The 15,750-nt window shown below is 39.5% G+C and overlaps 1 protein-coding gene across 13 annotated transcripts in view; it reads left to right on the top strand.

Moving 5' to 3' along the window:
* VWA3B (von Willebrand factor A domain containing 3B) overlaps positions 1–15,750 on the top strand; it is a 256,215-nt gene that overhangs the window by 149,698 nt on the left and 90,767 nt on the right. For 12 of the 13 annotated variants that reach the window (XR_012003285.1, XR_012003287.1, XR_012003286.1 and 9 more), the window contains 3 exons: positions 808–926; positions 5,510–5,560; positions 11,740–11,944. Coding sequence is in view for 8 of the 13 variants with exons in the window: in XM_072768076.1 (XP_072624177.1) it covers positions 808–926; positions 5,510–5,560; positions 11,740–11,944 (375 nt within the window). In the remaining 5 variants the exon portion in view is untranslated. The remainder of the gene's footprint in view (positions 1–807; positions 927–5,509; positions 5,561–11,739; positions 11,945–15,750) is intronic. The other variant, XR_012003288.1, reaches the window with a different exon arrangement.

The following is a 15,750-nucleotide window of genomic DNA, read 5'->3' as shown; positions in this document are numbered from 1 at the left end:
ATGCCTTTATGAATATGTATTTATTCATTTACCAACAAATATTTGTTGAGGGCACGCTATGTGCCAGCCAATGTTCTAGTAATGGGAATACAGTAGTAAGTAAAATGAAGTTTCTGCTCTGATGGAGCTTACATTCTACTAGGGAGAGAGAAGTAATAGACAAAGAGGTAAATAAATAACATTATAGGTATTATTAAGATGGCTTGGAATCCTAGGCATCCCCAAACCTGAAAGTAGGCACCAAATGCAGACAGAAAGAATAAAAAAGGAGCTTTCTCTGGCTCCTCTGCTGTGCTTATAAAATGTGATCATTAAGGCTTCTCTATATGTCATTTATAAGAATCTCTTATAAATTGACAAGAAGATAGTCTAAAGATGTCAAATATAATCGGATATTTTCAAGAGAAAACAAAATGTAAAATAAATATATGAAAAAGATGTTTAACCCAAGAAGCAATTTACAAGGTAGGCAATCCCTTTTCTTAGAAATTGCTCACTCTCATCAATTTGACAAGGGCTTATGAAGATGATATTTGAGTCAGATGAGAGTTTCCTGAAACTATTGTTTTGTGTGTGTGGTGGTGGTGGTGATTTTAAAAATATATAGTTTTAAAACTGGAAGAAAAGGGTTAGTGAAGATACCTCGGATTCTTACTTTTTTTCTTTGTGATATTCTGTATTCTCTATTTTTTCTGTAATTATATTGATTTTGTAGTTAGAAAAACATGCTGTATGGCCATGTATATCTATTTTTGAAGGCACATGTTAACCTATCAAATGACACCTTCCTTTGGTATCAATGTGTAGGTGTTCCCTCTGGCACATGTGTCCAACGACACCAATAAGATGACATTAATTAACCCCCAAGGAGTCAAGCTCAATATCTACAAGCAAAAAGTGGAACAGGCAATTAAGAGCTATGAAAGGTGAGTATTATTCCTGGCAACTCTGTAATGGCTGTGGAATTTATTTGTTTGGGCTTGTTTTCTTTTGTTTTAGCTTAGATTTTACTCCTTTACCTGGAGCAGCTATTTAGTGGTTTCCCAGAAGGCATATTAGCAGTCGCAGCCACAAACAGAGGTGCTTCCTCTGTGCCAGGTACTACATGAAGTATATGACCTGAAAAAGTCCAACAGAGTTTTAAAGGAACCACCTTCCCTCTCCAAAATCTATAGAAATTTCATGTTTTCCCTGAGATCCTTAAAGTTTTCCTATTAGCAGTGTGAATTTGATCATTTCAGCACCTCAGATGTTATAAAGTGATTAATGAAACTCCACAATAAGGAGATAATGGAGATAATGTGAATGTCTCCTACTACGTAAACCATTTTTTTCCCAAGATCAGGAAGACAAGTTGACTACAGTGAAAGTTATAGTCTTAGTCCCCATGTTAATGCTGAGAAGTGGTCTCTTCTCACAAGGGAGATGCCCAGTCTCACACTTGGCCTAGCTCTGTGGTCACTGCCCCATCCCACTCCCGGCACTTTATTAATCCCTTGTGCCCAGCACCTAAACTTTGAGCATGCCCTCTGTCTCCAAGCAGGCCTTTCCTTGGTTCTGGAAGCTGTGCAACTGGATTTTCACCTCCCACCACGTAGGGGGGAGAAATGAAAGTACACAAAAGTTAATGACATATCCTAGCCAGCATATGCTATTCTGTTGTCATTTTGCAATGTGTGTCATGTGTGTTCCCCTCCTGCCACATGAGGTGCGCAATCTGGTCCAGACACTGGCCTTTCCCCACCAGGCCCATCACAGGCTTCTGCAAGTCTCCTTTCACGGGAGCCTTCTCCTGCCCTCACAGAAGAATGGAGACTGTCTTACATGAGCTCCTTCAGCTGCCTCCAGGCTCCTTAGGACTCCTCTGAGTCTTTGTCTGCCCTTCATGTCTCTTGCAGACACAATGAACTATGCCAAGGCTTACTCTTCTCCATGGGCCCGACCTTCTGCTCTGTTGGTTTCTCCTGCATCCCCGGCACACAGGGGCTGCCCCTCTGCTTTGCCTCTCCTCCTGCACCAGGCAGGCCTTCTCTGGCCTCCCAGCAATGACAACCCTCTTCCTGTCCTGCAGTTGGTCTGTTTTCACTCCCACCTTGCCTCAGCTCCAGTGGGCTTCCTCAGAGAGGCCCATCCCTAGTGACCCACCACCCACCCTGCTTGTGGCCCTCAGAGGGCTCACAGCTTCTGCATAGGCTCCTCCCTCCCCTGCAAGGAGATCAACTTCCAAGGGCCAGTGCTCGGCATCCTTGCTTTCCCCCTTATTGCCTCTCCCTCACAGGTGTTGCTACGTATGTATTTGACTACTGGAATTTAATTTGATCTAGTTAATGTTAATTACTTTCCCCTTTCATTCCTTGAATCTGCTGATCCTAAAATAACCATAAATACATTGAATATAGTTGTCATGCAGCTCTTCCCCCTGTGTTCTTTCTCTGAAAGACAAGGATTCTTCCTTCCCAAATAGCAAAACCGAAATACAGACATAGTGAGTTGTCCCACTTCCTACTTCCAGTGAGTGAATCTGGAAAAGCCTTTTAGGATTCTTAGAGAAATGTTATGCTAAATTGTTATTAATAGTAACATTAATTTTAATATTAATATTATTTAAAATTCAATATCATTGAATTAATATGTGGTAATGTGATGTTTATATTAAATGAGTTATTTAATATTATTTAATATTAAAATTAATATTATACAGAACAAAACTTCCTGATCTTTTGCATTCAGTAGTACTTAAGAATTTTGTTGGCGTGTCACTTCCCTTTCCCATCTTGCTCTCTAGCTTTCTAAAGATTACACATACCATGAAAAGTAATTAATGAAACTTGGTTTACTCCCACTCTGTCTGCAATATGGCATTTCTAAGGAGTTTCCCGTCACAAGCCAGATACAACTCTGAATTTGTATGGTAAGCGATGACCACACAATTGGGAAGCTCACAGCCCTTTAGCCAAAATAGTGACGTAACTAGCTATGTTAGTCAACTTAGTGGCTGTGTGTTGGGAGTTCTTTTATTTCAATATTTTAAGAATTGAGATAGCAATTTTGGCTTTGTGTGTCTGGGTATAAACTTTGAGTGAGGATTGCCAGAGCTGGCTGGCTTCTGGAGTCATTTTTCAGCAGTATATTTCAATTTTAAGTGTAAGGTCAAGGCTGCAGCCCTCAGTTCCACAGGAGAAGCATCAGATCTAATCTGGCTGTGGGGCCATGCCTAGTAACCTCTGCCTATGACCTCCTATATGCTCTGCCTGCTGGTTAGATTTCTGAAACGTCATTAGTTACAAGTTGCTTTGCAAAGTCTGGCAATTCTTGGCACAAGTAGATTTGTCAGTTAGAGATATAGAGAACTAGTGAATGCAACCCCCCAACCAAATTTCACTTTCCTAAAACAAAAAAAAAAAAAGAGGAAAACTGTGGTTAGTAAAATCCGTGAATCAAGGGATGGACCAGCCTCAGAGAAGCCCTCATGTCCCGTGCCCTCTCAGCATCCCGCAGGGATGGCCTCATCCCACACCTCTTGTGGCTTTCCCACCATCACATGGCCAATTGGGAGCCAGGATCAATGCTCTCAGCTGCCCTCACTTCACATGCACCCACTTTTTCTGCTCTTTGTGCTCTGAAGTATTTCAGTATAGATGGAAAATAGGGGGATTACAAGGTTATGTAAGTGTGCTTTTAGAAGAGTATTTTCTAAAGGATTGAATTAAAATTAGTGGTATGTGCTAGCTAATTGGACCCACATTCACTCAGGGCTTCTCAGTTTCCAAGCCTCGCCCATCCTCAGAACCTGGAGGGAATAAACACTGAGTTATTCCTGGTCACTTTGTATGTACATCTCAATCCTCCCAGCACCAAGGTAGGTGGTGTTATCCTTGTTTCAGATAAGAAAACAGAGTTTCAAAAAGTTATGTAACACAGGATCATACAACAGCAATGTAGAGGCACTGGGATTTGAACCCAGAGCCATGTAGCTCCAAATCCTGTGTCCTCACTCCCAGCCTCCCTACTATACTGCATCTACTTTCAAGGTTTAGATTTTAGGGGATTTTTAAATGAAGTTGTATTTTTCATTTTGTTTTCAGAGAAGCATACACACACAAGCCAAAAATGCATCCGACGAATCATTTAAACAAGTCTTAGAAGCCCTGCTTATTGATACATGAACTCATAATTTAAAAAACCCAATTTCCAAATAGGCCCCAAGGAACCCAAAACATCCAGGTAAGACAGAAGCACTGAGATGGCTTCTTTCCTGCTTCCTGACAGCTGATATCACAGAGCATTTACTCGTGTCAGACAGGTTCTGTGTGCTGTGCCCACACTGGCTCACTGAGCCCTCATGGCAACTCTAGGAGGGAGATGCCATTATTATCCACATTCTACAGAGCTGGCTGCTGGCCTAAAGTCTCACAGCTCATAAGAGGAGAAGCCAGCTGAGCTTGGACCCAGGCCGTCTGGCTCCAGAGCCTGTGCTCTTCACCACATGCCAGACCCACTTCCCGTGGTCTCACGAAGGGAGGTCAGGCAGGGTAGTACCACCACTCGAAGTGTTCTCAGCGTCCTGTGCTGCTGCTGCTGCTGGGTCCAGGGGTTAGAGACCTGGGTCCAGGTCTGCCTCCTGGAGACAGACAGTATTCTCCTACCAAATTTTATGGAAGCTTGGTGGTTTTTGTTTTGTTTTTATGGAACACCAGCTCACAGCCCCCCCCTCCCCCCCCCCCGGGGCCAGTGTTCTGTGCTCTGTACTCTAAGAAACCTGCTTTGGATAGTGATGTAGTGGTACAGGAAGGGGGAACAGACTGGGGCTGGCACCCCTGAAAGAAGCATCACTGATTTGTAACAAGGAAAGGAGCTGTGTTTGCCCCATAGAAACCACTGGCTCCAGCCTCCTCCTCTCCTCACTCCACAAACATGTTCAGTGATAAGCTTCAGAACGTCTCAGCACTGCCACTAGCAACAAGCAGTGACGAAAGAGCAGGGCACTTCATGTGCTTGCCCCTCTCAATGACCTTGCTTAGACAACAAGAAGGTCAGCCTGATTGATCTCTAAAATGTGTCCCGATCCTATTATTTATGACCCCCCCCCAACTGCTTTTGCTCTGAATTCCAGGTAGAAGAATGTCTATAGAAGGTAAACTAAGGGCACAGTTGTACTTTTCCATAGGAAGAAAAACAGGGTGTTTAGCGACTTCATGCAGAGAGAATGACAACAATTTTGCTTACTGCCATTTCTTTACTCGGGTTTTACCTGACTGAGCTGAGAGCCATGCCCTCCTTTAATATTGAACACGATTGCCACAAAGCTAGGAGGTTTCTGCGGTGATGCCAAGGGAGGCAGATAGATACTCATATTCAATATCTGTAAGCACACAGCAGTGACATGGTCCAGTGCATGTGTCCCTTGGCTTGGGCTCTGCCTGCAGTGTCCTTCAGAGCCTGGGATCAGCCTTTTGCCATGAAATGAAGTACTACTACCAAATAATTATTGTTTTTTCTTTTTAAACAGACGTTTGAATAAAATTGTTTGGAGAGCATTATCTCAAGAAGAAAAAGAAAAGTAAGCCAGCATCTCTCCACTTTCTTTTTTATTTTGGTGAAATTCACATAACCTCCAATTAACTGTTTTAAAGCTTACAGTTCTATGGTATTTATTCAAAATGTCGTGTAAACCACTACCTCCCTCGAGTTTCAAAACTTTGTCTACCTCAGAAGAAACACCATGTACCGGTTAAGTAATCCTCCATACCTCTCTCCCTGTCTGGTAACCACTAGTCTGTTTTCTAATTTCTGTCTATTTGCCTCTTCTGGATCTATCCTAGGAAAGGAATCCTACAATATGTGACATTTTTGTGTCTGTCTTCTTTTCCTTACTTTTGTAAAAATTTAATGTTTCTAAGTTGTAGCATATGTAGTATCCTTTATATGCCTCAGTATGGATTCATTGTATGTATATACCAGTTTGTTTCTCCATTCTTTCATTGGTGGATATTTGAGTTGTTTCCATCTTGGGGCTGTTCAGAACAATGCTGCCATATACATTCATGTAAAAGTTTCTGTGTGGACATATGTTTTCATCTCTCTTGAGAACATTTCTAGGAGTGATTTGCTGAACCACGGGGTAATTCTATGTTTAACTTTTTGAGGAACCATCAGACTTTTTCATAGCAACTGTACCATTTTTCATTCCTACCAGCAAAATATGAGGGTCCTTGTTTCTTGACGTCCTTGCCAACACTTGTTATTTCACTTTTTTTTTTTTTAAATAACTAAAGCCATCCTGGTGGCCTGGTGGTGTGAAATGGTATCTCCTTGTGGTTTTCATTTGCATTTTTCTTAATGATCAATAATGTTAAGTATCCTTTTCCATGCTTGTTGACCATGAGTATATTTTCTTTGGAGAAATGTTTATTCACGTTCTTTACTCACTTTTTAACTCAGTTATTTTGTTGTTTTGTTGTTGTTGTTGTTGTTGTTGAGGTAGAGGAGTTCTTTATGTATTTTGGATTTTAACTGCTTATCAGATAGATGATTTTCAAATACTTTCTCTAACTCTGAAGGTTGCCTTGACACCATCTTGATGGTTTCCTTTGTTGCATAGTTTTTAAGTTTGATGTAATTCCATTGTCTGTTTGCATTTGTGTCTGTGCTTCTGCTGTCATATCCAAGAAAGCATTGCCAAATCCAATGAAGCTTTCCTCCTCTAGTTTCTTTTAGGAGTTTTATTGTTTTTGGTCTTCTGTTTATGTCTTTAATCCATTGTTTTGACTTAATTTTTATATATAGTATTAGTTAAAGGTTCAACTTCATTCTTTTGCCTGTGGATATCTAGTTTTCCCAGAATCATTTGTTGAAGAAACTGTCCTTTCCTCCAGAACGAGGTCTTGCCACCTTTGATGAAGATCATTTGACTATATACATACAAAAGAATTTATTTCTGGGCTCTTTATTCTGTTCCACTGATCATGTTTGTCTTTATACCAATACCACAGCCTTTTGATTATTGTAGCTTTGTGTAAGATGTTCTGGAATCAGGAAATGTGAGGCCTCCAACTTCGTTCTTTATCAAGATTGTTTTGGCTATCTGGAATCCCCTGAGGTTTCATGAATTAGGATGATTTTTTTCTATTTCTGCAAAAAAATGCCATTGAGATTTTTACAGGTTGAATTGAATCTGTAGGTTACTTTGGATAGTATGGATATTTTAACAATATTAAGCCTTCTAATCCAGGAACATGGGATGTCTTTCCCATTTATTTACATCTTTTAAAATTATTTTCAGCAACATTTTATAGTTTACAGTATACAAGTCTTTTACACCCTTGGTTAATTTTATTCCTTAGTACTTTATTCTTTTAGTTGCTATTGTACATGGGATTGTTGTCTTAATTTCCTTTTTGGATTGTGCATTATTAGTGTATAGAAATGCAACTGATTTTTCTGTGTTGATATTTTACCCTGCTACTTTGTTGAATTTATTTATTAGTTCTAACAGTATTTTTTATGGAATCCTTAGGATTTTCTACATATAAAATCATGCCATCTATGAACAGATGTAATTTTACTTCTTTCCAGTTTAGATGTATTTTATTTTTCTTGCCCAATCTCTCTGGATAGGACTTTCAGTACTTTGTTGAATAAAAGTGGTCAGAATGGACATTGCCTTGTTCCTGACCTGGAAAGAAAAGCTTCCAGTTTTTCACTGTTGAGGATGATGTCAGCTGTGGGCTCCTCATATGAGTCCTTTCCTTCATTTTGTTTTTAAAGATTTTATTTATTTATTCATGAGAGACAGAGAGAGAGAGAGGCAGAGAAAGAGGCAGAGGGAAAAGCAGGTTCCATGCAGGGAGCCTGATGTGGGACTCGATCCCGGGGCTCCAGGGCCAAAGGCAGGTGCTAAACCACTGAGCCACCCAGGTGTCCCATATGAGGCCTTTCTTATGTTGAGGTAGTTTCCTTCTCTTTCTGGCTTGTTGGGTATATATATATATATATATTTTTTTTTTCATGAAAGGGTGTTGAATTTTTTGAAATGATTTTTCTGCAGCACTTGAGGTAACCAAGAGGGGTTTCCCCATCCCTTCATTCTGTTAATGTGATGTATCTCATCAATTTTTATATGTTGAACCATCCTTGAATTCCAGGAATAAATCTCACTTTTAATCGTGTGTAATCCTTTTAATGTGCTGTTGAATTTGGTTTGCTAGTATGTTGTTGAGGATTTTTGTATCAATGTTCATAAAGGATATTGGTCTGTAGTTTTCTTTTCTTGTAGTATTTTTGTCTGGCTTTGGTATGGGGAAATGCTGGCTTCATAGAATGAGTCTAGAAATGTACCCTCCTCTGCACATTTTGGAAGTATTTGAGGAGGATTGGTTCTTTAAATGCTTGGTAGAATTCTCCCTTGAAGCCATTTGGTGCTGGGCTTATCTTTGTTGTATTTGCTTACTTATTCAATCTCCTTTCTAGCTATAGGTCTGTTCAGAATTTCTTTTATTTCCTTGTGATTCCGTCTTAGCAGATTGTATGTTTCTAGAAATGTATCCATTCCTTCTAGGTTAACCAATTTGTTGATGTATAACTCATCATAGTAGTCTCTCATAATCCGTTTTACTTCTGTAACATGAGTTATAATGTCCCTTTTTTCCTTTCTGATTCTGATTGTGTGAGTCTTCTCTTTTTCAGTTAATCTAGCTGAGCATTTATCAGTTTTGTTGTTCTTTCCAAAAGTCAATTCTTAGTTTCACTGATTTTTTTCTATTGTTTTTCTATACAGCATTTTATTTATTTCTGCTCTAATCTTTATTATTTCCTTCCTTTACTAACTTTGGATTTAGTTCTTTTTTCCAGTTCCTTTAGGTATGAAGTTAGGTTATTTATTTGAGATCTTTCTTCTTTTTTGATGTAAGCATTTAGCACAATAAATTTTTCTCTTAGTACTGCTTTTACAGTATTTCATACATTTTGTTATTTTGTGTTTTCATTTTTAGGTATCCCAAGATATTTTCTAATCTCCCTTGTAATTTCTTCTTTGACCCACTGGCTATTTAAGAGTGTGGTATTTAATTTCCACATGTTCCTGGATTTTCCAGTTTTCCATAGGCTATTTATTTCTAATTTTGTCCCATTGTGATGAGAAGATTTTTTTAAGTGATTGTGATTTTGAAAACTTTTAGCACTTGTTTTGTGGCCTAACATGTGGCCTGTCCCAGGGAATGTTTCATGTCTAAATATAAGAACTATGTATCCTGCTGTTGGCTGGTGGCATGTTCTGCATATATCTGTTAGGTCCAATTAGCTTATGGTATTGTTCAAGTACTCTTTCCTTATTGACCATCTGTTTGGTTGTTACATCAATAGTTAAAAATGTGGATTGAAATCTCCTACTTTTATTATTTCTCCTCCCTTCAATTCTGTCAATGTGTCATATTTTTAGGAGTTCTGGGTTCATTGGGTTCATTGGGTGCATATATATTTATAATTATATCTTCCTGGTGGACTGACCCTTTTATCATTATATAATGTCCTTCTTTGTCTCTTGTAACAGTTTATGACTTAAAGTAGCAATAATTTGCTGATTTTTTTCTTCTGCTTGATCAAGACTTTTAAAACTCTCTGAGGAATTTTTCATTTCATAGTTATTCTTCAGATCCAGAATTTTCTTGGTTCTTTTTTATAGTTTCTGTCTGTATTTTTGTTGATATTCTCTTTTTGTTCATGCATCATTTTCCTGATTTTATGTAGTTGTCTGTGTTCTCTTTGAGCTCACTGAACATCCTTAGGACAGTTATTTTGAGTTCTTTGTCGGGTCGTTCAGAGAGCTCCCATTTCTTTAGGAAAGATTTCTGGAGACTTATTTTGTTGCTTTGATTGAACCACCTTTCCCTGTTTCTTTGTATGCCTCAGAATCTTCAGTGGAGATTTGAGTATTTGAAAAAACCAGATACCTCTCCCAGTCTAGTCTATACAGAATAGCTTCTTACAAGGAATGACCTTCACCAATCCTCTGGGCTAGAGATTCTGGGAATCTTTCAAACCTTTTCTGAAGTGTGCCTTACCCAGGCTTGTGTGTTTACTCTTTTTTTTTTTTAAGAGGTTTGCCCCCTTTCCTCTCAGGAGCCCATAATCTCTTGCTCCCCCTGGTGCCTATTTTTGGTATTGCAGTGTCTGGTGCTGTAACAAGCCACGGAACACCCCTTTTTATTAGCTACCCCTAAAATGGTATCCAGAGGGTACTGAGTGCTCTGAGTCACATGAGATGGAAACCAGTCTCTTGGGAAGTCCCCCAGAAAGCCAGAATGTTGGATGTATGTTTCCTCTCTTCTGTCCCTTCCAAGGGGGAAGCCACAACTTATGAGTTTTCTCCTAATTACACTGCACTGTGCCAGGGAATCAGGGGGACTAGCCTAGGCAAAATGCAACAATATTTTCTATCCACTTTAATCTACTATTCTTCTTGGCTTTGTGTTCATCTTGAGTGCTGTGACCTCCTACCTGGTTTCTGGAATTCTCATAGAGGGAATTTGGTCCATATATTGATGAGTCCATATCTCTTAGGGGAGAATGGGGGCCTTGGGTTTCTTAGTCCACCGTCTTGCTGACATCACTCCAATTGAGATTTTTTTAATAAGAATTTTTGCTGTTATCTGACAGGTTTGCTTGTGGATTGAGTCCTTTGGTTTTACTGGGTTTGCAATGTACTCTTCCAACACCCCAAATCTAAAGAAAGTCACCCTTTAAGCAGTAAGAAAATAATTAAGAAATGCCCTCCCCTTCCCTCCCTCTATATCTTTCTTCCTCCTGGCTCCCTGCTTCCTCCTTCTTCCTTTTCTTTCTCTCCCTCCATGGGAGTGTCAAATGTAGCAGTAGCTGGACTGGAAATAGTATGCAGGACCTGGGCCATCACACCACACTGGCTTCCCCTGGAGTCACACTTGGGTTCATCAGCTCATAGAAAGTTTGCCTTCTGTTCTTTGTATACCAAAACAGCGAAGCCAGAAAGGTTAGCCCTATGTAGGCCTATAAAAGGAGAAGAGGAGGGCAGCCCCAGTGGTGCAGCGGTTTAGTGCCGCCTGCAGCCCGGGGTGTGATCCTGGAGACCCGGGATTGAGTCCCATGTCGGGCTCCCTGCATGGAGCCTGCTTCTCTCTCTGCCTGTGTCTCTGCCTCTCTTTCGCTCTCTCTGAATAAATAAATAAATAAATCTTTAAAAAAAAAAAAAAAAAAAAGGAGAAGAGGAGATCCAAATAGCTAGAATGAGCTGGTAAAAGAATTACTGCACTGAGGCAAATATTTGGCTTTTGTTTTACTTCCCTTCCCTTTGCTTTGCTCTGTTTCCCAGAGTTATTCCTGGGCACAGTGTGTGAAATCTCTTCAAAGCTCAATTTTGGTCCTGCCAAATGGTAGGCCTAGGCAGAAAGGAATGGGCTCCCAATATGCCCAAAAAATTTGGAGAAAAAAAAAAGCTATATATATCAAACTTCTTCAAGATCAGATCATCAGATTAGGTAGTAGGGAAGAATGCCTACCATAATTCACAAAGATGGTTATTTTTAACTCATGTAAGCTACCACAGTCTTGATGGACTGTCGAGTGTGCCTGTGGTTCTGTCAGCTGATAACCTGACATCTGTCTGAGAGATGGTTCTCAGGGGAGGTTTTGATGGAAAATCATCTTTCCATGTGTTTTCTATTATCACTTTCTTTGTCTTTTTTCCTCCTTTTTTTTTTTAATTTTTAGATTAGATGCATATAAGCCCATGCGGTACTTAGAGAACAAGGCAGCTTTAAACAGGGCATTAGAACGGTTGAATTGGCCCATTTCATTGAAGGAGCTGTCGATGCTGGAAAATGAAATCCTTGCTGGGAAAATGTACATCCAACAGGCTATGGAACTCCAGGAGGCTGCCAAGAAGGAGAATCATGCAAACAAGTCACAAGGAGAGGTAGGTGCCCTGGAGGCATCTATATGTCCTCCCTCCTTCCTGTCCCAAATCATTGCCATCCCTGTGTTGGCCTTCCTCTCCCTCTCACCTTCCTCCACAGTGATTTCTTTTTTTTTTTTTTTTAAAGATTTATTTATTTATTTATGATAGACATAGAGAGAGAGAGAGAAAGAGGCAGAGACACAGGAGGAGGGAGAAACAGGCTCCATGAACCGGGAGCCCAACGTGGGACTCGATCCCGGGACTCCAGGATCGCACCTTGGGCCAAAGGCAGGCGCTAAACCGCTGCGCCACCCAGGGATCCCCCCACAGTGATTTCTATAAGAGTTAAAGCCAACTGAGTTAAAGTGTGTGAGGACTTTTTTTCAACAGAAAGGAAATGCCATTTGATTTTACTATGACCTTCTTTTTTAAACAACAGTCCTCTTAATTAAAAAACAAAACTAAGAGGGATCCCTGGGTGGCTCAGCAGTTTAGCACCTGCCTTCAGCCCAGGGTGTGATCCTGGAGTCCCGGGATCGAGTCCCACGTCGGGCTCCCTGCGTGGAGGCTGCTCTCCCTCTGCCTGTGTCTCTGCCTCTCTCTCTCTCTCTTTCTCTCTCTCTCTCTCTCTCTCTTTCTCTGTGTCTCTAGTGAGTAAATAAATAAAATCTTTAAAAAACAAAAAAAAAACTAAGCAGAAGTATAATATGGAGACCAAAGGCCTGAACCTTGCTATGAGCCAGACCAGGGTCCAGCCTCAGATCTGCACCTAATCCCTATGTTATTTTAGCCAGTTACTCCAGCTCTCTAGATATTAAGGTTTTTTGTTTGTTTTGTTTAGATTTTAAGTTTTTTAATCTGTAAAATAATAATATTACTAGTATCTGCCTCATAGGGCTATTATGAGAGTAAAATGACTTTTTAAAATACTTCATGTTGAAAGCCACCCCCATAAATGTTAGTAATTATTATTAATAAAACATACCTTTCAAAAAGAAAAAATATCTGACTGCCTTGTTATTACCACTGTGGATCACTTACTTTTAGCTTTCTTGTCCTTTTTAAGTTTTTTCACATAGAAACAGGGTTTACATAATCATTTCATATTCGGCTCTTTTCCTTAATTGCAGTATAGGTGATACGTGATGTTAATTAGTCTCAAGTGTACCAACATAGTGCTTTGACAATTTAATATGTTCTGCCGTGCACCACAGTGTAGCTACCCTCTGTCAGCACACAATGCTATTATAGTGCCATTACAGTGTGTTACAGTGCCATGTATTCCCTGCACTGTATGTTTCATCCCCAGGAGTCACTCATTCCATAACTAGAAGCCTGTAGCTCCCACTTCCCTTCACCTATTCTGCTCATCCCCCCACTCCGTCCTGTCTTGCAACCATCAGTTCTCTGTATTTATGGATCTGATTCTGGTTCTTTTTATTTGTTTTGTTTTTTAGATTCCACATACAAGTAAAACCATATGGTTTTTTTCTTTCTCTGTCTGACTTATTTCACTTAGCATAGTACTCTCTGGGTCCATCCTTTTTGTCACCGATGGCAAGATCTCATTCTTTTTTATGGTTTAGTGATGTTTCACTGGGTATATATATGTATACACACACACACACACACATGCATGCACACACACCTTCTTTACCCATTCATCTATCAGTGGATACTTGGGTTGCTTCCATATCTTGGCTATTGTAAATGATGCTGCAGTAAACAATAGGGTGTCTGTATCTTTTTAAATGAGTGTTTTTATTTTCTTTGGATAAATCCCCAGTAGTGAAATTAATGGATCATATGGTAATTCTATTTTTAATTTTTTGAGGAATCTCCATGCAGTTTTTCCACAGTACCTCGTCAATTTACATTTCCACTAGCAGTTCATAAGAAATCCTTTTTCTCCAGATCCTTGCCAACACTTGTTTTTTTTCTTCTTGATACTAGCTATTCTCACTGGTGTGAGATGGTATCTCCTCGTGGTCTTGGTTTGCATTTCCCTCATGATTAGTGATATTGAGCGTCTTTCTATGTGTCTGTTGGCCATCTGTATGTCTTCTTTAGAAAAATGTCATATTCTGCTTTTTTTATTTGGCATTGTCTCATATGCTTTCTCAGATTTTTCTGAATATTCAGATTAATTTTTTGGTGGTTATATAATATTTCATGGCATGTATTTTACCCTGATTTATTTGATTCTTCACTGAGTATTAGACATTTGGAATATTTTCAGTTTTATTTCACTTGTATTAATGACTTCTGTGGTGCATTTGGTTTATTCTGTTAGGACAAATTCTCAGGAGTGGAATCCTTGGTTCAAAGGGCATGAATATTTTGGGGCTCTAAATACTTGTTGCCAATATAATACTCCCTTTCTGACTGTGTGTGGGGTGTGTAGACCTGGAATAAATCATTTGAAATCTTACTGAATTCTGTGTAATTTTGGTATATTCACTATATATTCCCAAAATATATACCAAAGAACTGACCTTAGAGTTTCATCATTTCGGTTTCAGTCATTGCTAAGTGATACTGGCTTTGCTTGATTTTAAATTCTGTATTTGCTGCTCTGGATTCTTTGATTCTGTTTTGACTCTGTTTTTCTTTAGTTTTTTCTCCAACAAATCTCACTTTCCCCCTCCATTGTAGAAAACTATGTCTTTTGTGCAGAATGCAAATATTTTATCACAAAATATCTCATGGCTATTAATGTTATTCAAACAAAATAACTTCCCCAAAGAATTGTTTAGTATTCCCTTGGGAGGCACCATCTGATGCCTCCAAATATCTGGCTATCTGTTGGCCCTCACTGGATGCCCTGTGGGCACCCAAAAGTCAAGAAGACAAGTGAATTAACTCCCTGTCCCTGAAAATCTGCTCGTCTTTTCATCATGCCTCTTCTCTGTTCTTTTATTTTTTCACTGACATACTTATGAGTTCCTGCAAGGTGCCAAGCACTATTCTAGGTACTAAAAGTACCTAAACAGACAACCACATCCCACCTATATTCTAGTCAGGAAGAAAGACCAGTACAAGTCCCAAATGAGGGACTTGCCCAAACTGAACTATAGAGACAGTGCCTAACAGCAGATTTTGCTAGCATTATTTTTTTTCTATACTTTATATTAAATTTAAAAATGGGAAGTTTTGCAAAAAAAAAAAAACAGCTCTTGTAATTCAGAATAACAATAGTGTGTTCTACTTGATTTGTCTGGAATCCTGGGAATCAAAAGTTCATTGTTCATGAGATATGAATTTAATTGTTCTATTTTTTTATTATCTTAACCACAAAGTGGGAATAAAAATACTTTATATCATTTCTTTATCCAAAAATACTTGTTCATTTCTTATCACAGGTCAGATTCTATGCTTGGCACAGGTGACCTCAGGCAGTGAAGAGCCTGTCTCAATCTTTTCTCTCTACTTGGGGGCCCCCCAAGGTGATAATATACAATGGACACAATATGGGGTTTATTAACTGCATTGAAGACATGGGTCCAGCTTGGTGAAGATGTATTGGAACAGAATGTAACATCCATGAGAGCTAAGACCTTGTTTGGCCTTTTTTTTTTTTTTTAAGATTTTATTTATTTATTCATGAGAGACACAGAGAAAGGCAAAGACATAGGCAGAGGGAGAAGCAGGCTCCATGCAGGGAGCCCAATGTGGGACTTGACCCCAGGATTCCAGGATCACACCCTGAGCTGAAGGCAGACACTCAACTGCTGAGCCACCCGGCATCCCTTGTTTCACATTTTTTGTAGCCAACTGAGAATGGCACATGGTGGACACTTGACAACCATTTATTGAATAAATGG

This window comes from Canis lupus, chromosome 11, assembly GCF_048164855.1.
Source record: "Canis lupus baileyi chromosome 11, mCanLup2.hap1, whole genome shotgun sequence".
Taxonomy (NCBI): domain Eukaryota; kingdom Metazoa; phylum Chordata; class Mammalia; order Carnivora; family Canidae; genus Canis; species Canis lupus.
This window is presented reverse-complemented; position numbering and strand designations above follow the sequence as displayed.